General features: G+C 44.8%; 1 protein-coding gene across 1 annotated transcript; it reads left to right on the top strand.

Annotated features, from left to right (window-relative positions):
• Positions 1-22,152, top strand: LOC128150534 (calpain-14-like). Its single transcript, XM_052806795.1, is given in 20 exon segments — positions 1-231; positions 2,638-2,707; positions 3,675-3,793; positions 4,421-4,545; positions 5,603-5,777; positions 6,472-6,537; positions 7,896-7,981; positions 9,252-9,326; positions 9,988-10,151; positions 10,831-11,002; positions 13,722-13,931; positions 14,484-14,520; positions 15,395-15,457; positions 17,164-17,221; positions 18,983-19,047; positions 19,452-19,520; positions 19,640-19,716; positions 20,889-21,007; positions 21,684-21,739; positions 22,023-22,152. Coding segments are annotated over 20 exon segments (2,064 nt in total). The 3' UTR covers positions 22,050-22,152.
• Positions 22,153-22,192: the final 40 nt, after the last annotated feature.

Raw genomic sequence — 22,192 nt, 5'->3', positions numbered from 1 at the left:
ATGCCTTTTCTGCCGTGCTTGAAAAAAAAGAAGTCACCTGTGCCTTTAGGCAGGAGCATCTTTCAAAACCACACTCCACCCATCCAGCAGAACTACCAGGCCTTACTGGAGATGTGCTTGAAGAACAAATGCCTGTTCACAGATGACAGCTTCCCTGCTAACATCAGCTCTATTGGAACGGGAGCACTGCTAAAGAAACTACCCCGAAATTTACAGTGGAAGAGGCCACATGTAAGTGACTTTCAGTGAATAATCTCATGATAGCCAGCAAATAGTGTTAGCATTGAGCAGACTACTCTGAGACTTTAATTTAGCTGTGCCTTAATACCTCCAGAGATCACACTTATTGTATCAGCTGTCATTTTGGAAGCTGGGGTACATGGAGTTTCATAATTGCCTTTGAAGCATTTGTTGCCCAAAATCATAACGAGCTTTGTTCCGTTTATATCCAGTAATGCTCAGAGCAGGCAGAAATAGCAGGCGAAGGGAGTGAGGCGAGCTGGTGTCCTTGGAGCTCACAGCTCTGATGATCCCACCATGATTCTGTGATGACAGTTCTCATGGTGATGATCCCTCTCCCCAGAATTCAAGGTCTTGACCTTTTAGAAGATTTCCGAGTTTCTAGACAGTTCTTAGTCATTGACCGCTCTCCCATGGCCCACATACTGTTGTGATACTGGCGGCTGCGACTTTCACGAGCAGCGGCAGGTGCCTTATCTTCTTGCTGGGCTGCTTTTTTCCTGCTTAACTGTTTAGTCTATTGTACTTAGAGCAATCTTTTCCCAGCTCTCAAGGTTAAGCTTCTACCACGACCAGTAATTGGTCATCAGTCAGTGAGTTGTTTTAGTTCTGGAGCCTCTGTTTTCTACTTGTTTCCATATTTCCAAGGCCTTTGCTGGTATCCCATGCTTAAACTGAACATCACAACAAGAGACACCTGGTTGCAAGGGCTGGTCACAGAGCAAGTTCTCATAACAAATGGATAGATAAGAAGTCTAGGAGGCCAGGACAGGGGCCTGGCACAGTTAGATAAGGCCTGTTAATAACAATGGCAGTTCTGTTCTTACTGAGGCACTAAGCAACGTATTGACAATCAGATCTTCCTGAAAGCAACGTATAGAATTATCTGAGAATTACAGTAGCACTGACTCCTTATGTTACCGTATCTGTAAAGGAATTCTGCCAGGTAATAGCAGATAGCATCTCCTAGATAAGTTATTTTCTAGCTGTCATATTTTGTCAGATTTAACCAATTTCTTAGAAGGGCTGAGTTTCTGCAAAAGTCATGAAAATCACTGGGAAAGTAGAGGCACCTTTGCAAAGCAAGCAGGAGAGCTTGGGAATAGCAGCCCTGGTTCTCAGAGTTTCATACGTAATTCAGTCTCGCATATGGTTTGTGTTAAGTCAGGATTTGCAGGCAGAGGAAGAATGCAGTCCTCAGGAGCCTGAGCTGGGTTGTGCTGGGCACTGTGGCTGAGGCAGTTATATCAGCATAGAGGTATTTGGGAGGGAAAGGCCAATATGAGTCCTGGCCTCTACAAAACCCTTCAGGTGTCCCTCCACCCCAGGGATATTGGAATGGACTTGAAACCTCCTCTGTCTCTCAGTCCACCATTCAGCTACTCTAAAACTGCCTCGTCAAGAAGGCTGCCATTTGTTCTGAATGCCAAACCTAGCCCAGCAAAGGCTCTCTGAAGACACATGCTGTGCATCCTTCAGTCCTTATGCTGCAGAGGAAACGCTGAGATTCTGCTATTCAGCCTGCAGGCTTGTAGCTTGCTGCATCTATGACTGATGGCCTGCAAACTGAACACCCAAACTCACCAAGGATAGGGGTTGGTGTCTAATTACTGTGACTGCCTTCTGAGGGTTTGCTGTTTCTGTGCTACTGCCTGAAGGGGAAGCCAACATTGTGAAAATTAGCTTGAGCAATTTGTGGGTCATTAGAGTGAAACGTAAGTTTGACACTTAGTCTATTAATTTGACCCCAGAAGCACTTGTGAGAGGGGAAAAAAAAAAAATTTCTCTCTGAACAATTATTCACAGACCCATTCTTGTCACAGCAACAGGAACTTTTGTAGCAGCCATCAGTTAGTCTGTAGCTTGATTGTCAGGCAAATGGTGGAGATATCAGCCAGGTTAGCTGAAAGTTTGAACAGTTATGTTCTGCCATCATAGCCTCTTTTGGCTGAAACCTGTCAGCAATTACAGAGGAGCAGGGCTGGCAGGTCTGAAGGGTTGTCTTCTCAGCAAGGTGTTCGTGGAGACCTGTGGTGATGCATCTGAGCACCAGTGGCTTATGTCTGAGACCAAATTCAATGTAGACCAAACACAGATGTGTGCCCAGGCTTGTTTCAGATTAGCCTTAGCACATGATAATACTGAAGCTATACCTGAACCAGAACAATATCTGCTGGGACAAAGGGATCCTAAGTATTTTGAAAGCTTTGAACAGGCAGAGGGAGTGTTTTGTGTCACATATCTATGAGGTTTTTACATCCTAGACTAGGAACTCATTGGATTTCCCATCTTACAAGATCGCAGCTCTGAAGGCAGAAATTCCTTGGCTTCAAGCTAAATCAGCTCATGTTATTGACTTGACTCTCCCTCTTTTCTTTTTGGTTGTGTGCTTCCCAGGCTTTGCACAGAAGTCCGGTATTTTATCCTGCAAACAGAAAGCAACTTGATCTCTGCCAAGGATTGGTGGGTAAGGAAGATCCTTTGTATAAATATCTAAGTGTTCTTATACAAGATAACATTTTGTGTGGAATTTTGACTGTATAAAACTTGGCATAGAAATAGAAGGTGCACATATACTTATCTCCTCACTTGGCATGGTGTGGATGAAGCAATCATTAGGATGGGATAGGCTCAGTAAAAAACCTGGCAAGCTTCAAGGTGGGATTTGAAGGGTGAGAGGTGTCTCCACAAGCTGAAATTGCTGCTCTCTGTGTTGCTTCTGTGCATGCTAGTACTGCAATAGGAAGTGATCCTGTGCTTTTACTGGTCTGTAACGTTGCTGCTTGACGACAATTGAACATAGACCACAGAAGCAGGAAAATCTGAGACCTTCACTATCTTTGTATCTAAAGGTTAGTGTGAGTGCATTCTCTTCCCAGCTTAGCAGTTAGAAAAATCATTTTTATGCCCATGTTACCTAAATTAAAAGGCTATATTGTCATCTGCAAAACAGGTAGGGGCAGGACTAAATTTATTTTAAAGTGCTTTAAGCCCTTAAAACACAAAGTCTGATAAGTACAGTCTTGCATGTGAGATCCATTGGAAATGATTTTTCTCTTCTGAAAAGTTAATGTTTTCAAAGAAAAAGGGAAAAGGTTTTTTTTTAATAGTGTGCCTTTACAGAGAACAGAAAAAAAACACGCAATGTCAGTAAAAAAACGGAATGTTTCCATTAAGAGCTATTTCTTGCTAAATTTCTTATTTAACCAAACAGTATCCAAATGAAAAGATCATAAGAGAACAATTATAAACCAATCATGGTTTGGTTAAATAAAGCACACGTCTGGATCATCTCATTTTCTGTGTATGATTTCTTATAATTGTAAAGACATCAGCACAACAGCTCTTCTGCTAGGATCTTGGTGGTGTTCCTGAATTTGGCTGACAACTCTCGCTTTTCAGCCAACTGCATGTGTCCGTTTGTCTTGGCGCAGAGAACTGCTGGTTCCTGGCGGCCCTGGAAGCCCTGACGTTCCACCAGGACATCTTGGCTGTAGTCGTGCCACAAAACCAGAGCTTTGAGAGGAAATATGCTGGCATTTTCCACTTCCGGGTACATCTGCTCCCCCAGAGCGTGGGAGATCTTCAGAAATCCTCTGTTATGTTTTGTGTCACACCCTTAGATCTAATTTGTACACAGTTCCCCTTGGCCAGTGGCAAGTGGCCAGAGCGTATCCTGGCCTGGAGAGTAGCCCATCACCCCTCCCACAAAGCAGTGCAGGCAGTGGATCAACTACAAGCCACTGGGAGGTTATACCTCCGCTTGGCCCTTCTCTCCAGCTGTACCCTAGCCATATTTTAATCCAGACAAAAGTCTTCATCCATAGTGGCAACAGTCAGCTGGACTTGAGCATATCTGCTCTAACCTTCTACCCCTTTGCCCAGCTCTTGATGCGATTCTGCTACCCTGCAGTTAGGAACATCTTCCCAGAAGCCTAGCTGTGTCTAATTTCCCTGCTTAATCCTTTTACTACTGGTATGTGCTTTGTTTTCTCCTCTGGCAGGGTGGAGCTGAGGAGTTGGCTTTGTGGGTGTATCAGCACATCCCACTGACCCAAAGCAGCCCTCCCCCCCAAGGCAGCTCGTCCTGTGCCCCCAGCTAAGCTACCTTGCCTTTGCTGTTGTTTAAAGGGGAGGTCCCCTCCAAGGGAAACATCAGCTCATTCTTTTCCCCTGACAGTTCTGGCACTTCGGTGAATGGGTTGATGATCGCCTGCCGGTGAACGAGGTGGGGGATCTGGTCTTTGTTTCCTCAGTCTATAAGAACGTGTTCTGGGGAGCCCTTCTGGAGAAGGCATATGCTAAGTAAGTGACTCATTCCAAGTTATTCAAATAGTCTCTCTAAAATATGTTGGTTGGTGCCAATGCAGTTTGTTCTTGTTTATAAATGCACCTCCTAGGCCTTGCCACATTTGGAGTGTACTAAATGGTTCTTATCTTTCTGTTACTACACAGTAAAAGCTGCCACTGCAGTAGCTGTTATCCATCTAGGCCCTTGAGTTTAAACCCAAGGGTTTAGGAGTAGGTGTGAAAACAGACCTATCCTGGGGAGTTGTCCTCTGTTGTCATTGTTTGGAGTGTATTGGCTAGGATGATGCCTGCCTTGTAAATACCGCAGAGGAGTGGGAGGCCACAGATAGGGATTTTCAAAGGTGAATGATTTCTGATGCCTCCTTTGATGCATTATCAATTTGAAAAACCTCCCAATGAGTTTTACTTTGGGGGCCTGCTGAAGAATTGTACTTTGGTTTTGGTAGAAGTTCCTGCTCTGGGGTTCCCCACAGCTGACCCATTCAACAAGTCACATGGCACGGGGGAGAATACTGGCTTCTCTTCGGGGTGTTTTGTCTCGTGTGGTTTATCAGGACTAAGAAGATAAGCAACAAGGTGTAACTGGTGGAGTGTGTTAATCTTGGGCTGAAATAATGTCTGCAAGGAAAGATCCTAGTTAACTGAGAAAAAGATCACAGCAAAGGAGAGAAAGTTCAGTTATTTCCATTTGGGGTTATCATCAGAACAGAAAGAGCTGACAAAGTTGCTCTGCAGTGGTGAAGAAAATTGGATTGGAGACTGAACTCTCAAGGCACTGTATCATTCTCCAGTGATATATTCAGACAACATTCACTGAGGCAGAGTTATCAAAGAAGTAGTGATGTGCATGTTCTCACCACTGTGCAGTGAGCGATGATAGGGAGTGAAGAGTCCCTTTCAGACTATGGCCAATCTTGGAGGCAATTTGCTAGATTCCTCTCTTCCTAAATGAGAAAAATTCCCCTAAAGTAAACATGAGTTAGTTACAGCCTTCCTCGACCTATCATCTGTGACTATAACCCCAAGAATATATTGATTTCTTTTTTGCTAGACTCCATGGCTCCTATGAAGATCTGCAGATTGGGCAAGTTTCAGAAGCCTTGGTGGATTTTACAGGTGGTGTTAATATAAGGATCAATCTTGCAGCAGCTCCTCCTGATCTGTGGGATATCCTGACAAGAGCAGCCTACAGCAGATCTCTCATGGGCTGTCATACACATTTAGGGGTGAGACTTGGAGTGACATAAAATGGCTACACAGCTAAAAGCCTTTCCAGATCTGTTTCCCTCTGCTCAGCTAGTGATTGTGACTCAAAAAGTATCAAAGCTGCCACACGTGATTTTCTGTAGAAATCACATTCTTAATGTTAAAGTTTGCACATGGATTGATTCCCTGCTGCTTTCAGCTCCCTGTTGTTACATTTAGGAACTGGTTTATCTATCAAAGAACCTCTATTAAATAAGGATTCCTCTTTTTGTTAAATAAATGTTCCACTTGTACAGTGAGGCACAGAGACTCATGGAATAAGCTTATAGCTAAGACAGAGAGAGGTGTGTAGTTCAGAACATGAATTCCGGTCTTGGCTTCCAAGCCTTATGCTAACATTTCAGCTGTTGGGAAGCCCTACCAGTCTGAAAATCAAAACCTAACCTCCCGGACTTAAAAGTGAGATGGTCTCTAGTCAAAGATCCAAATTTAGGAAGGGACCTTCCGAATCTACCTTCCAATTCCAAACATACTGCAAAATATGGCTGTTAGGAGCTTAGACTTAATTTTTTTTTCAGTTCAAACCATTCTCCGTTTGCTTCGAGAGTCATTGCTTACACAGGTACAGGTCTCTAGTATTGGTATGAGTCTGCTGTGTAAGTAGGGATAGAATGAAAGGTTTATTTTCCTTCTGTTTCTCTTCCTTGTATACAGGCCACAAAGGTCCTGAAGAATGGGCTTGTTGCTGGCCATGCCTACACAGTAACCGGTATTAGAAAGGTAAGACTAGCCCTAATGTCCTGGGTCCAGGTTTGTTTGGATGTCAGCAATTTTTATTGCAGTCATAGGTTCAACCCTTAATCAGGGCAACTACTGTATCTCCTCCCCCAGTGCTCTTCTCTTAGTCTAAGGCTAAAAGAGGCTGCGTGCTTTGTAAAGATTCACTTTCAAGTGTGTCCACATTAGTATCATGAACCTGATGTAAAGGACAATGGTTATAGATCAGCATATCTCTAAGGGTGGGAATGGTTCACAGGGCTCTGCTGAGAGCATCACCTACAAATGAATCTTAGCTGTTAAGGATGAAAGAACTGGCCTTTGGGGATGCTGGGAGGATGTGCTGAACCCTACTTTGGGTAAAAAGCCTTCATCTGAAGTCAGAGGGGAGGCCATAGAGAAGTAAAGATAACTGAATACAAGGGCCAAAACATGAAAAACTGCAGATGGAAATGTGAGTCAAGGCTAAAGTGAGGGAACTGAACTAGGCTCCTGTGCAGAGTACCATATAGACCCCACTGATCTGCAGAAGTATCATTGGGAGTCCCCTAAGGATATTTGTCTAGAGGTAAGGGACAATAAAATAATAGGTCCCAAAGAGTGGGAGAAGGCTCAAGCTTTCTCCTCCTGGACTGATGGATGACTATCTTGTCCAACCTCAAAAGGAGGTTGACAAGGGTAGTGAAGAACTTCTTTGTGGGGCTTTATGGGTGAAAGCACATTCAGTACCTCTAGCAAGAGATACTAGGGAAGCTGGAAGTGATACTATGAGCTGGATGATGCACACCTGTCTCCCACACACAGCAGGAGGGTTTTAGGTATGGACTTTATCGGCGACATGTCTGTCAGTCTGGCTCCTCTGATGGGATGAAGAGCCAGGCAGGAGTAAGGGACTGAGTGAGCACGTGGAGCTGTATGCTGCCAACAAAGCCCCTAGTCAGCCTGGCTCCCTCTTCTCCCACCATGGCATCCCATTTCAGGAGACACTAATCTATGTGGTTACCCCACGGGCTGCATTGTGCTATGCCATTGCACTGGGGTAGGACTTAGCTTTCACAGTAGTACAATCCTGCCCCCACATAAGCACAAAATGAGCAGATGTTGGAAAGGAAGAGGAATTTACGGACAAGCCTCCAAATTAGGAAACTGTGAGGTCTCTGGTTTCAGTTATAGAAGGTAAGATAAAGCATCTTAATCTCTTTGTGCCAGCATTCAGAGTTGTTCATAGATTTTTATCATCATACTTGCTGGCATATATGAGAACAAACAAAATCTTTGTTAATATCTGACATAGTACAGTGATATAAACCAGATGAGAACTGCTGAGACCTTGGTAAGCACAGTGTTACTGTTTTATACAGGTGACCTGTCAATGTGGACCAGAAAACCTAGTGAGACTGAGAAATCCATGGGGAAAAATTGAATGGAAGGGAGACTGGAGTGACAGGTGAGTTTAAAAAAGGGAAGGTCTGATGCTGAGTGGGAGGAAGGGTTTCTTGGAGGAAAGATGCTGCCATCTTCAGGCATGAATTAGTGCTGAGAGCAGCATTAGGATAAGTAACAGTTGCTTGCACAGACCGTCTGGTGTCAAAGCAATGACTCGATAGATCTGTATTTCTCCAGCAGATAATGCTCACGTAGCTGGGCTCACTTCACACGTGCAGCTTCAACAAGCTCAGTTCTGCTTTTCCATTCACTGAATGCCAGTGGAAACATAATATGAACATCAGATGCTGACCATGTTGCTGTGATCTTGATGGCATGCAAAGTGACAGATAGCTGTGCAGAAGGCTCTAAACAAAAAGCATGTTTCAGGGCACACAGCCCTTTATCACAGGAGGGACTGTGCTAAGTCCTCCATGGGTGGGAAAGTGTTGGAGCTGGGTGGCTGCAAAGGAGTCCTCCGTCCTGGCTGTTTGGGGAACTACAATTGGGTATGAGATCAGAGGAAGCAACTAGTGAGGCAAATGGGCCCTATATTTGCATCTGCCTGAATGTTTTGATTGGGATCCATGAAAGACAGTGTTTTGCATTCTAGACCACAGGCAACTGTAGACTCATGTCCTATTCCTCTTTGAAGCGGTGCACGTTCCTTCCTTCCAAGCTTCACTTCATTCCCTGCACAGGCCCTGTTGGCTGAGGCTTGGGGATAGGGAGGAGGGAAGAGCATAGGGAGGTGTTGGGAATGTGAGTGACTTTCACCTTGTCTGCAGAGCAGTAACTTCTCTGATGCATGTCTGTCACATAATGACAACATACCAGCTGTTCCTGTTGAAGAGCATAATGAGCAACATACTGTAGGCCTGCCTTTTAAATGACTCCCAGCTGCCTCTTGTGCTGTCCTAGTCATTCATTCATTATGCCAAACACTCTTCCTATTATGTCTCCTTTGACAGAAAATTAACCAACAAAACAGGTCTAGATTTTTATATTTTAAGCACTTGGAAGCTGTGTGTGCAAGTGAATGGACTGGCTAATGGAAATGGAGCATTTCTGGCTTCTGCCGGAGAAAACTGGAGCCACTTAGCTACAGCTCATGGGGACCAGAGTGCTTGTGGAGAGTCTCCTATGGCTGAAGGCATAGGGGGCCTTTGTTTAGTGGGGTATAAATGTGGAGATATATGGGGACAGGGATTTGGCCTCTTTTTGTAGAGGAAAGCTATGTACCTTGAATTTGAGGACACATTTGGTTAGTCACCTCATGTTTTTCCCCTCAGCTCTTACAAATGGGAGCTGCTGAGCCCGAAGGAGAAGATTTTGCTGAGGAAAAAGAAGGATGATGGAGAATTCTGGTAATGGCATAGTCTCGCCTCTTCTCTCCTTGCCAGTAGCTCTGGGGCTGCGTCTGGAGATGAAGCAGCACATTGCCACTTAGGTTGAGGCATATGTGATCTGCTTTATAACAGCCCATGCTTGCTTTCTTGCTCTCCTCCTCTGCTTGATGATGTGAGAAGCAGTAGCTGTGCTGACACAGAAGAGATGCACTGTTCTTCAGTGGCAGGAGTGAGGGAGAAGCAGGATGCTGCCAGGTCTCCCAGGGCTCCTGGAGACATGGGCAGCTTTCAGGAACTTTTGTCCTGCCTTTTATTTTTAAGGTAGCTTTGGGAAGCTCTTGCTTGCCTTATGTTTGTTCCTGGTTTCTCCACAGCTTCTGCCAAGAGGTGGCAATGTTGTTGCCTGTGTCATTTCACTGCGGTCCCTTTGGTGGCAATATTATTTTAATCTCTGTGCTGCTATACTTTGCTGAAATCTTAGTCATGCATTTGCTACTGCTAGATGCTGCTGTTGGAGCAGACGCTCTCTTCTTTACTGCCTAATAAAATATGAGCATTACCATATGTAACACAGAATGGTGTGGCTTCGAAGTTCCCTGCTCCCTTTCCTTTTCTTTTTATAAGCCATATGGACTAAACTAAACTGCTGACAAGATGTCTCTTGGCACTCTTTTCTCAGGATGTCTCTGCGAGATTTTAAGATCCATTTTGTAGATCTGATGATCTGTAAATTAACTCCAGACCTGATGAGCCAGGAAGATGGGAAGAAGTGGATGTACTCCCTGAAGAGTGGGAGATGGGTTAAAGGAAGTACAGCAAGAGGAAGTCTGGGATTCTGTAATGGTGAGAGGTGCTGTTTTGGATGACTGTGGGGTAACATTGCTCTGCTGTCACAGTTACCAGCACCTTATACCTGTTAACATGAAATTGACAACAGAAACGTGCTCTTCCTGCTTAAACGTCCACACAAACATCAGAAATAAGCAGCTGAAGGACTTGACTAGCTTCTGCTATCATAAAAGCTGCATGACTCGCAAACATAGAGCAATGGGCTGGTTATGGCATGAAATGAGCTGCAGAATCCTAGGATCAGTTGCCAACACTGAGCTTCCTTGGGGCATTAAACTTGTGTGTTAAAATTTGCATCCTCAGCATCTCCAGGGAGTGGTACTTTAAGTAAAGTGAATGGGAAATGCAGAGGCTCAGCCTTTCTGGAAGCAGAGCAGGTGGGGTCTGAAGTCAGCTAGCCCATACACCAGAGGAATAGTGATACATTTGTAAACAAAATGACCTCTTAGTTGCAGGTGACTGGAAATGTAGTTCCTTGTTCCTGGGCCTTCCTCCTGTCTTAGTGGTTGCACTGCTAAACTCGTAAACTGCACCCTAAGATCAAATCCCTGTGAGGTCTGGAGATCCAGACAACCTGTGACCTATTCAGTCTGATGCCAGGCATCATGTGGGAAGCTGGCAACCAATTTTGTGATGGAAAATGACATGAAAATGTTTTTCTTGTTTTGCTTAGGCTCCTTTTGGATGAATCCTCAGTACTGGCTGAAAGTTTTACCAGCTGAAGACAGTAAGAAAAGACTGGGTTCCTGCAATGTGGTTATATCCCTGATGCAGAAACACAGCAGCAAACACCGGAAATGAGCTCCTCACCTCTTCATTGGATTTGCACTCTACAAGGTGCGAAGAATTCTTTGCCTTTCTTGCTTTTACCAAATAGGAAAATTTCCAGCCCCTGTAAATTGTAGAGCTTTGCAGACCAAGAGTTTTGCTATGCGCGGGGTGATCTGTGCTCTTTTCTCCTTGCCTGGGCCCAGTCTCCTCACACATCAGGGCTAGGCTCCCTCGGGCTCTGTGGCCCACTTGCTGCCTCTCCAGCATGCTGGGTGTCAGCCTGCAGAGCAGTGAGAAATGCAGCTTGCTTCAGAGCACACTGGGCTTTATTTTATTCTCTCTGAGAGTATGTGCAAGAGCTGGGAGAGGGTGCCAGGAGTCCACTTTGAGGCAGGGAGAGTGCTGCCATGGTAAAATTGTGCTTGAGAAGTATTCCTAGTATGATGTGGCAGCTGCCCATGTGTGAATACTGCTAGTTCTCTGTGTATCCAGGGGTGAGTGGATATCACTAGAAGGAGTGAGAGTTTCCCCACCTCAATTCTCTGCTTATCTGTGAGCCTTGCAGAGCCACTCTCTGCCCATGAACAGAGCCACAGCTCTTGTTGCTGCTGTGAGTTTACACAGTTGTGGAGAGATGGCTGTGGGGCAGGGTTTTCAGGTGGAGGGGCTGACGTTTCTGAAGGCAAAGACCCCAGCTGGGCATATGTAGCTGCTTCCCAGCAATGATATGGCTATGTTGTGTGAGACCCAAAGGTCCCTGTCTGACAGATGCTCTGTTTCTATTCTTCCTGCAGGTGGACCTAGAGGTAAGTCCCTTGTCACCGCTGCTGGCTGTTTGCTGGTGGACCTGGGTTGGTGCAGCTGTTATGACAACACTGAAGGTGTTGTGTTTGCCTTTGTTCCTTGGCTGACAGCTAGTAACAGTGTATTTGAGTTCAGTGAGGCACCACAGTAAGTCACTATTAATGCAGAGCTATCCACTGACTCTTCTGAAAAGCAGCCATATCAGGAGGGCTCAGGGCTCAGAAGCCTTAAAATGGGGCATTAGTTGTTCAGCTTCTGCACTAGGTCTTCAAAGGTATTAGAAGTGGCATCAGTGTTTACCCGATCAGCACTTTGTCCCTGCTGCAATTGTAAGATGGTGCCCCAGTTCTTGGCTGTGTCTAAGCTGGACTCACTGCAGCAATCAGGGGAGCCAGAGCTACCTTTCTGCTGCCTCCCAGTCTTGGGATGAGGTGGGAACAGAGCCTATGTCCCATGCAAGTCAGGGGTCTCCTGGGGAGCTCAGGTTCCTTCCTGGCTGGGGATGCTCTGAAGCTGACACTACAGGTGTTTTCAGCTTCCTCAGGCCAGCTGAAGGCCAGCTTTCTAGCATTTTCTTTAGCCAGTAGCCTTTGGGACCTGAGGAAGGGCCCTGGAAGTTAAACCCTGATGTAAGTCCCAATTTTGACCCTGACATCAGAGGGCTATTTAGAAGAGGGAAAGGTTTAGCTCTTTTTGTCTTGAAAGGGTATATCTTCCACTCTGTTACTACTCAGAACACCTCTGAAATGAGAGTCCCTTTGAATTTGGGCTGGCAAAGAGCTGGTTTGGGTGTATGGTCAGGGCAGCACAACTGTGTTCTCAGTTATTTTATTTCCAGCATGGTAACCATGAGGTAAGATGCTACTCCTTCCTGACTTAAATATTGTGGGCATTATCAGAGTTACAAGTGAGTTAAAATTCCTGGCAGAGGGGGTCTGAGTGTGGCCATAGCACACTGCTGTGCTGCACCCAAGGGGGAATGGTGGCAGCCAGGACTTTAATTTCAGGTTTGTAGCGGTTGCCAGGATCAATACAAAGAGATGGCAAGCTGAGAACATCTAAGGTATTGGAACTACAGTCAACAAAGTATTGACTGGAATATAAAAACTTTGAATTTAACATAAGGGGCATGAGGAGGAGTAACCCTGAACCCTTCAGAAGAAAGATTGCTCTATTAGTAAGAAAAATACTGGCAAAGGAAGAGGAATAGCATCTCCACTATGAGGCTGTGGAGTAAAATGGCTAAATGTTTTGAGGAACAGCCAAGATCAGAAGGTGACAGTGGGTTTAGCTAGCAGGATTATTTATTTGGCTTGTGTACTGGGCACTTGGTGGCATTAAAAATGAGTTCAGAGTTGCCTGGATCAACACTTTATCTATCCTCCTATTGCAGAAAAGTGCTGCAGAGCAAAACATCTATAAGAGCCAAGAGTGCCAGGCAGATCAAGGACACATGTGGAGTCAGGGCTAGGGATTAGGTTGCTCCTGCAGTATGCTCAGATCACAGGTGCTCAGGAAAACCCTCTGCTACCAGATCCCTAGTGCAAAGGACAAGCTGGGGACAAAGTGTGTGGTACCTATGGGATAGGAGGGGTGTTCTGGCTAGTGAAGAGCAGTCTCTAGAGCAGTTCTTGCCTGCAGTCATTTCTGCCAGTATAGAAATGACTTTTGCAGTAGCCACTCTGACAGGAGCCTCTTTTCTTCCCCAGTCTTTGCTGCTGTTCCTTGCAAGTACTATTATATTGTTGATAAGGTTGCAGGAAGACCTGTTCTTTGTCATATTAACATTGGGCAGGGGCAGTGGGTAGTGAGAACCACCATGTCCTGGGAGGAGACTGAGTCCTTTGGGCCCTGTTATCTGCTTGTGCTGTAAAAAAAATCTGAGGTGTGAAGGCAGGCTGTCTATGCCATGCCTGTGAATTCTCCATGTGCCTTTTGTCTCTCTGTTCAGCTGGTGCAGAACACATTTCTCTTCTGTTTCTTCTCTTAACAGTACCAGGAAAGCAACAGAAAGCTGCCCCCTGCTTTCTTCACCCGACACCAGCCTGTGAACAAGCACCAGGTCTTCCTTGATGAGTGGGAAGTGACTCATGACTTCCACCTGGCACCTGGTATCTATGTGATTGTCCCATCCACCCTGAAGCCTCAGCAGGAGTCTGAATTCATCCTGCGGGTCTTCTCGAGGAAGCATGTTCTTTGGTGAGATGCTGGTGCCCCTCTGACAGCACCTAATTCTCTGGGATGGTAGGATGGTCTGGTCTTTCTAGCCTAATGGGGGCAGCATAAAGACTTTACTCTGCAAAAAGCAGCACAATCTCTTTTGGAGAGGCTGGCTGTGGGTTTCTCGGACCTCAGGATTCTCAGTGGCTGAAACTGCTTTTAGCCTTATCCTTTCAAGAAGTCTTGAGGTAGGCCCGCACAAGGGATTCTTGCAGCATGCTCAAGTTTGAGACTGTGGAGAAGGACAACAGTTTTTAATGCACCATCAGTTTGCCAGGAGGCCCTGCTGGCGATGCTAGGATGGTTGCTTGTGCAGAAATGGTGCTTTGGAGACTTCACGTGCCAGCAGCCCCTGAGGAGCCATGTGGGCATGAGGGCTTCCCTTACTGCAGGTGTTACACTAGGGAAAAAAAACATATGCTGCAACAGAGGGTTGGGGCCCTGTCTGAGGATGGGGGATACCACCTGTGATGAGACAAACACACAACTCTGGGATATCTCCTTAATGTGTCTGCTTTTTTGCATCTCCAGGGAAATGGGCGGGAACACCAGTTTCACCCTCTCTAAGGTGAGTGAGTATGAGGGGAGTGGGAGGTCTGTGGTTCGGTCTTCAGGTCTGAATGTTGGGTTTTTCCTGTTGCCCTGCCCTATTGAGAGGCTGAGTGAGAATGTGAGTGCTTGTGTTGCAGCGCTTTTGAAAGGGCAGCTTGGGTTTACAGGCAGAGTCCCTTGGACCATGTGGACAGAAGCAGTCAAATGTCAGGGACGAACAAATTTTTAGACACCTTTGTTAGTTGCCTTTTTGTGAACTTCTTTTAGTGACACCATCTTACTTGCTCTGCAGTCTTTCCTATTCATGGCTTTTTGGAGACTCCCGGTCCTTTCTTGCACTTCTCCCTGCTCCTTTCATGCCTTGAAAGTTTTGAAGACATCATGGGACCTGAGCAGTATTGTTCCCATGCAGTGGTCTATAGGTAATTTTCAAAATAACTGAGCTCAATGGCAGTGCATGCATGTCTGCAACTTGTGCCAGGGAGTTTATAGCATAGTCTGTTCCCCTGGCATAAATAGGGCCATTCTTTCTTTCATGTCCTCTATCCTCCTGTATAAAGAAGGACAGAGACCCTTCTCTCTCTTCTTGGCATGGAGTGAGCCCCATCCTTTGTTCTTGCACAGCTTGGTGGGGGGGAAATATTTCTTCTCACTGAGTGTTATATGAGTATTTCTTTCCAAGCAATAGCATTTCTATGAGGTGGAGAGCTATCTTAGCAGTGGGCTGCGTTAGTGATATAGCATTGATTGCAGTGGTGGGGAGAAGGTGGAAGGGCAGGGGATGAGAGTGCAGTTCTGGGAAAGCATCTTTACTAACTCTGTCTTGGATGGCGACATTTTTCTTCCTTGAGTTAATGATTTATTTATTTATTTATTTAAATATCTTAAAGGAAATTGTGGATAGATATGAAGGCAAGATTTGGGAGGATTTCTTCACAAAGCATTTTGAACAGGTAAGTGTGTGCATGAGCTGCCAGAGTAAACTCCTCCAGAACTATTATATAGCTCTGTGAAAGTTAAAGCATGTGGACAGTGCGGAGACAAGGTAGTCCAGAACATGGTTTAGTGGGCATGGATGATGGTTGGACTTGATGATCTTGAAGGTCTTTTCCAACCTAAATGATTCTATGATTCAAGGGACGTCTGGATGTGGAAGTGTGGGGAACAGAGAGGGGCCACAGGAGGTTGGGCTGTGCATACAGTGCTGATTCCATGCAGCAGATTTGACCGCAAAGCTTAGCAATGTGTTAGCATTGAGATAGGCATACTTCTCTACGCTATGGGGTGTGAATGCCTGGAACTTAATGCCACAGGATGTTGTGGATGTGACAGTATCAACAGGCTCAAAAGGTATTAGCAAACTGATGGGCAGCAGGTCCGTAAATGAATACTAAAGGACTAGGCAGGTATGTACCCTCTAAGATCCATTTTCCAACAGGTGTGGGTGCCAGGAAAACAGGAGAATGGACTGCAGAAGCTGACCAGGCTCACGTGCTTTCCCTAAACTTTAATTCCTATTGCCTGTATTGGGGGGAAAAATGGTGGGCTGTGTGGATCCATCCTACCCTTTATGGTGTTCTTACGCTTACTGGAGAAAGTCACCTATTAGGGAATACCCCCGAAATATTGACACTTGTCTCATACATCCTTCATCACAGTTTGATGGCAGCTAACTTGTTTCGAGAGGTAAAGTAGGTATCAGGTGTCCCATCACCTTTTTTCACTAATTTTTCTAGTGAAAGATTCTTTTTAACGATCTCTCTGGTCTGATTTGGGATTGAGTTGACCTTCAGGGATCCCACTAACTATGGTGAGGGATGAAAGTGTTTTACCTTTCAGAAAAGGTGGCCACATTTATTTAGCAGCATACACTGTACTTGACGAACACAATTTCACAAAAACACATTTGCACTTTCGATAGCAATATTTTGATGGAAGCAGTTACTAAAACCAAGCAATGCTTTTACTTTTTGCCACTTGTTTAAGATTTTGATTTTGAGAATGGTGTGGCTTTCAGATGTGCTAGAAATTGCCACATATTGTGAGGTGCTGGTCCTTTGCTGTCAGGAGGTCCAAGTACGCACAGAGGTGAGCAGTAGTACCATTTCTTAATGCATTACCCTGGCAAGCCTCAGTGATCTGAAAACAGGCTTTTATTTTTGAAGAGTGACATTTAAAAAAATCCTCCAAACAAACAAATGTCACAGTTTCTAAAAAACCTTTAAACTTTAGTATAACAAGGAGGAGGGGAAGTCTCTGCTTTTGAAAAGTTTGGGGAGGAAGTATTCTGAAGTTTCCATCTTTTTTTGTTTGTAAATGATAAAAGGGAAATATTTGAAGCAGGTCTCTTGATAGTGTGCTTGATGGGACAGATGGCACCAGGGCTGAAAGGTTGACGGTCTGGATCCTCACTCAGTGTAAATCTGCACTACTGCATTGATCTGTGTGGAGCCCTGAGAACTTAGCCCAGAGCAGACTGCAGCTCTTGCAGGCTGAGAATCTTGTCATACTCAAAGGGAGTTTTTTCTATTGATTTTCACAGTGGCTGGAGTGGGGCCAGAAAAGCAGAGAATGAAGATGGGACATGCTGGGGAAATAAAAGAGGGAGAAAAGTGATTTAATAATTTAAAAAAAAAAAAAATTTTCTTCCATATCACAGAATCCTGAAATAAATGCTGTTCAGCTCCAGAAGATCCTGAATAATATATCTTGGAGAAGTAAGTGCTGAGAAGTAATGTTTCTGTAAAATAAACCCTCTTAGAGAAAAGCCTCAGCTCCTGTATCTGTTTCTTGAATTCTGAGAAGAGAAACTGGCTTGAATCTGACTGAACTGACTCTTCTGATGCCATGTTAGATTTCCAGAGAAAGGATTTGCTGGGGTGTGAATCAATATGGTAGAAATTTTGTAAGCGATGCTAATCTAGTTTGAATTTCAACAACTGAAAGAATGAGGGGGAAGAGCAAGCATAGATATTGTGTGTGGATGCAGACTCTGAATCTGACCTCCAAACCCAGCTTGACCTCAGCCTTGACTCTGAAACTGTATCTCATTTCACCCTGTGCCACTGCCACAGTCTTGGCAGCACCACTGCTAGAAGGTGTAGAAAGTTAGCCTGGTCTTCAGGCAGTTAGGTGGTGGAAGGGGGTCTTGTCTTTACCTTGATGTGCCTGGTTCATGCTCACTATTCCTATTTACTCTTCCCTGCTGCGCATGCATAGGGCTGTTCCTTGTTGTTTGTGTTTGGGAGACAGGAAGGAGGTGCAGGTAGCCTGTGTAACTTATGCTTGTGAGAACCAGGTGAGCCCTGGGGTTGTCTCTCTAGTGAGGACTGTGACATCCACTGCCAGTGGCAGCCCAGAGCACTCCACAAGTTCATAGTTTGGTCCCTAGTTATAAATAATGCTACCTGGACAGCAGCGAGTTATTGCAGTGGCTGATTTCTCTGAACAGCAACAATGAAGTTACAGATACAATGATGAATCCAGTTTTTCTTCCCACTTTCTTCACTGGTAACAACCGATGTGCAACACAGAAAATACACCGTCTGGCCATTATAGGCAACAAAGATGATGAACAATAGACTGATATGATGCCTTTTCCACTGAAGCTGAATTTGACATTGCTCCCTTTTCGACAAAGGTGGACAAGGATAGCTTTTCTATCTTTGCAAAGTGACCCACCAGGCACTGTTTTATCTGTGAGAACACTATGTTGAACAGAGAGTCTTTATTTTTCATAAGTCATCAATTTTAAGACATTAATTTAAAAACGTTACCGTACTTGATTCATATTTAGTAAACAGGGCTATTACAAGATTAAAACATCTTCACTTTCTGGAGAGAAGGGATTGGTGAGTTATGCTTCTGTCCCTTGCTCAGTGGAAGTCTACAGACAATATATAATCATGATTTGCGGTGAGATTAGAGTCTATTTCTGTTACTCTTCATGTAACTTATGTATGAACCAGGAATGCTAAACTTTGATGCAGCATCATGTTTTCAGTGATGCCTGTACTTTTAATTATATTAACAGAGCTGGCAGTGCGTCTTTGAAAGAGAGAGAGATACTTAGCACAAAGGTTTCAATTAATCTGCAGTCCTGCTCCCCAAAGCTCTTCAGGTCAAGTGACTTTGCTCAAGGTCATGCAGTAAATTCTGTTTGGGATTACGGCTTTGGATGTCCTTTTCCTTCCATTTTCTCTTAATAGCTGGAGATAGTGCACCGTATTTCATTCCATATTACAGGCCTGCAGGGAGCTCATATTGGATTTTCTGAGACTAGTAGAATCCATCCTGTTGCCTCATATTTTTATCATCATAGATGATACGTCTTCTCAAGTGGGCGTAAATTTTCACAAAGGCTTTGGGGCCTGAGCCCTATCAAGGGAGGGGGAATTTTGTGAGAGTCCATTTTTCTGAGAGATGTTCAATAACTCCTCAAAACAGTTTTTTTTCTTCTTTTTTTCCCCCTTCTCCAGATTTCCAGAATTTTCACCCGAGTTTCAGTCTGGATGCCTGCCAGGGTATCTTGGTGCTGCTGGATGTATCCTTAGCATGAGTGATACTTCTGACTCATAATACTTCACTGAAGCATTATTTCTTCAGGCAAACGGGGTGTTACTGTGATTTCTTTACCACCAGGACATGGCCCTGCTTATTGAACTTCTCACCCTTCATAATAACAGTTCAGCTGTGACAGAATGGAATTGGTTTGGGAAAGGGTTGATTCCTACTGCCTCTGAAATCAGCGGCCAGGTTTCCATTGACTTTAGTGGGAGGAGGATCAAGCCTATATATAGGCTTGTGGGCTAAGAAATCATTATCCTCATATTATAATTGTGTGAATGTTAAAGTGGCTATGAGTTTTTGATTTGTTTGGGTTTTTTTATGTAATGGGTGCTCTCTGACATTTAATTGAGATGTTCTGACCTTAATTGTCTCATGAAGCTGAATGCCTCTGGCACACTGAGTATCCAGGAATTGAGAGTCCTGTGGAAAAGGCTGCTTTTCTATTTGGTATAACAATAATTTCTGTGCCCCCTCGCAATATCTCCCTGCTCACAATCTCTTTGGTGTCATCTGTTGTTTTTTGGGGGCTTGTTTTGTTTAAAAATATTCACCCCCACCTCCCGCAGGAAGTTTTCCAGAAAGAAGATGCTAGCAAATCAGGAAAGCTTGACCTTGTGGAACTGCATGCAGCTGTACAGGAGACAGATGAGCCCACAGTGCATCTTGGCAAGTCTCATCCTCTTCCTCATAAAGGCTGGAAAAAGCCCAGGGCTGGGAAGCATCTTGAGAATTGTAGGTGGAGCCCAGGAGTGGAAAATCTCTGTTTCCCTCTTTAGCTGGGTAAACACATCTGAAAATTATTTTGCTGTGGGATGGGCTACTTAATTTTGCCCCAGTGTGGTCTCATACTGATAGTTCTCTGAAACAGAAGTGTCTGTCTATTTTAGACCCAGTTTTTAAATCCCTTCCTGTTAGTTGCTAATTTAATTTTGAAAGACTGTGTGGGGTTGTGTGGATACATGCAGGAGGCCAGATCTAGCTCATATTAAATTGCTACCTCTGCTGAAGATGACAGCTCAGGGACTGAACCTAGAAATGTGGGACTTGCACAGAGGCAATACTGGTGCCAGACTTCACAGATATAATGTCTGAAGCTTGATCTAAAAATGGAAGATGATACATATGGGTCCAAATACTGGACCAAGCTCTGTTGCTGTTACTGGGTGGGGGCTTTGAGTGGGGGCTGGTACTCAGTCTTGTAGCTTCTTTTGCACATTTACAGCTTAAATATCACTCCTCCTTTTTTGGTGTGTGGTTCACCCAGTTCATCTGAGTCAGTGAAAGCACAGTGAGAAACCCAGGTGTACCTCTGCTAAAGCAAACTAAAATCCCAGGCCATGAGTAGAAAATACTTTTATTCCTTGTAAATGCTGCTTGATGTTGGGACTGATGGTTTCTGTATGAGCTTCCTCTGGAATTTCTTTTTCATCTCCTTTCCTACCCTCTTGTGGAGTATTGCTCTTAAACACAGCTGCTGTTATTACCCTCATACCCCATGAGCAAAGGATGCCTATGTGTATTTTATTCCAACTCTGGCAGGACTGTGAGTATAGGGGTCAGATCTGAACGCTTTTAAGTTTGCAGGAGATATCTCCACGTAGTGGTCTCATTTGGGCTGGCTAAGACTTGATTATCTTAGGGGAGGTTTGAAAAACCACGCTGTTGGAGAAGGGCTGAAGACCACTCAGTTGTGCATGCTTATAGCTATGTGCACACCCACAGCTGTGCACATTCAGCTGTGTACAGCTGGGAACTGCCATCTCATTCTCTTTTCCCTTTTTTTTTCCTCCCCCCCCCCCCCCCCCTTTTTTATGAAGGCATTTCACTCAGCAATGAAGTCTGTAATTTGATGGCAATCAGATATGGAGACCCCGACTTACAGATCAGCTTTGAGAGCTTTGTGTGCTTCATGCTTTGAGTGGAGATCATGGGAGGTGAGGCTGGCGTTACGTGACTGGCCAGGAAGCTGGGCTGTCCAGCTAAGCTCTGGCCCTTCTGACGCTGCTCCAGCTGGCAGTTGCAAGGTCAAAATTAGGACTGGGTTTCTGAATAGACCAAGAATAATCAATTTAAAGCAAGGGACAGATATAGAGGAAATCAAGCTCTTTACCTTTCCACCAGTGGCTTTCTACAGACATCCAGGCTGTACATGTCAGAGTGATTTAGCTCCCTGCAGGTTTGCACCAGCCTTCTGTAGGAGGAGGCAGGCAAATTACAGATGGAGGTTGCTCATTTTCCAGGAAGAAGAGAGCCTTGGAATATACCTTTGGTGGGACTGCAGTTGTGATGATGAGACAGCTGATATCCAGTCTGTGAGCTCATGCTGTAGACACTTCGCACATGTCTCAAAACTGTAGTGGGTGAGATTGGGACTGCCTGCATTTTGGGGTTTCACAGCTGGATGGACAGACAGTAACATGCCTGACTTTATTCAGCTGCTCCCTGTGTCCCAGCCCTCAGGGATCTTCCAGCGATAGAACGGAGAAGCACACATGCGCTTGTGAATAGCCTACAAACTCTGACTTTGAGGTTTTTCCTGAGACAGAGTGTCTTGGCTAGTGTTGATCTCTTGGCTATTAAGTTAATGCCCTTTATTTATTTATTTTCCAGAGGCCTTTCGCAACTTAACACAAGATGGCAAAGGGATATATCTCCGGGAATCTGAGGTAAAGCTTGCTCCCTGACTGTCAAATGTGGGCTCCTTCATTGCAAGTAGCACTGCATGTTTTGTTCTGTAGCATTAAAAAAGGTATCTTTACCTGATCACTTACAGTGTAGGTTAGAAACAACAAGGAGCTTCAGGCTTCTAAGTCTTCTGCTTTTATTATGGCTTCTGCTCCTTCTGGAGACAGAAAATCTGCAATGCCCCATAGTCCACTGCAGTTGTGAATATTGCAGAGCTCTCACAGGGATGGATGAGTTCAGCCCACTTTCCCCATTATTTTACAGTGGATGATGATGACACTGTATTCCTGAAGCAATGCTGTAGAGGAGGGGACAACACAGGCCTGTACCAGGATGACGAAGGCTGCTTTGTATCAACTTTCTGCGCACACTGGACTCTCTGGGCTCAGCCCTGCAATTTCCCTCATATGAAAAGTCTTCCCCTCAAGCTTGAC

The sequence above is a fragment of the Harpia harpyja genome, chromosome 13 (assembly GCF_026419915.1).
Source record: "Harpia harpyja isolate bHarHar1 chromosome 13, bHarHar1 primary haplotype, whole genome shotgun sequence".
In the NCBI taxonomy this organism is placed as follows: Eukaryota; Metazoa; Chordata; class Aves; order Accipitriformes; family Accipitridae; genus Harpia; species Harpia harpyja.
This window is presented reverse-complemented; position numbering and strand designations above follow the sequence as displayed.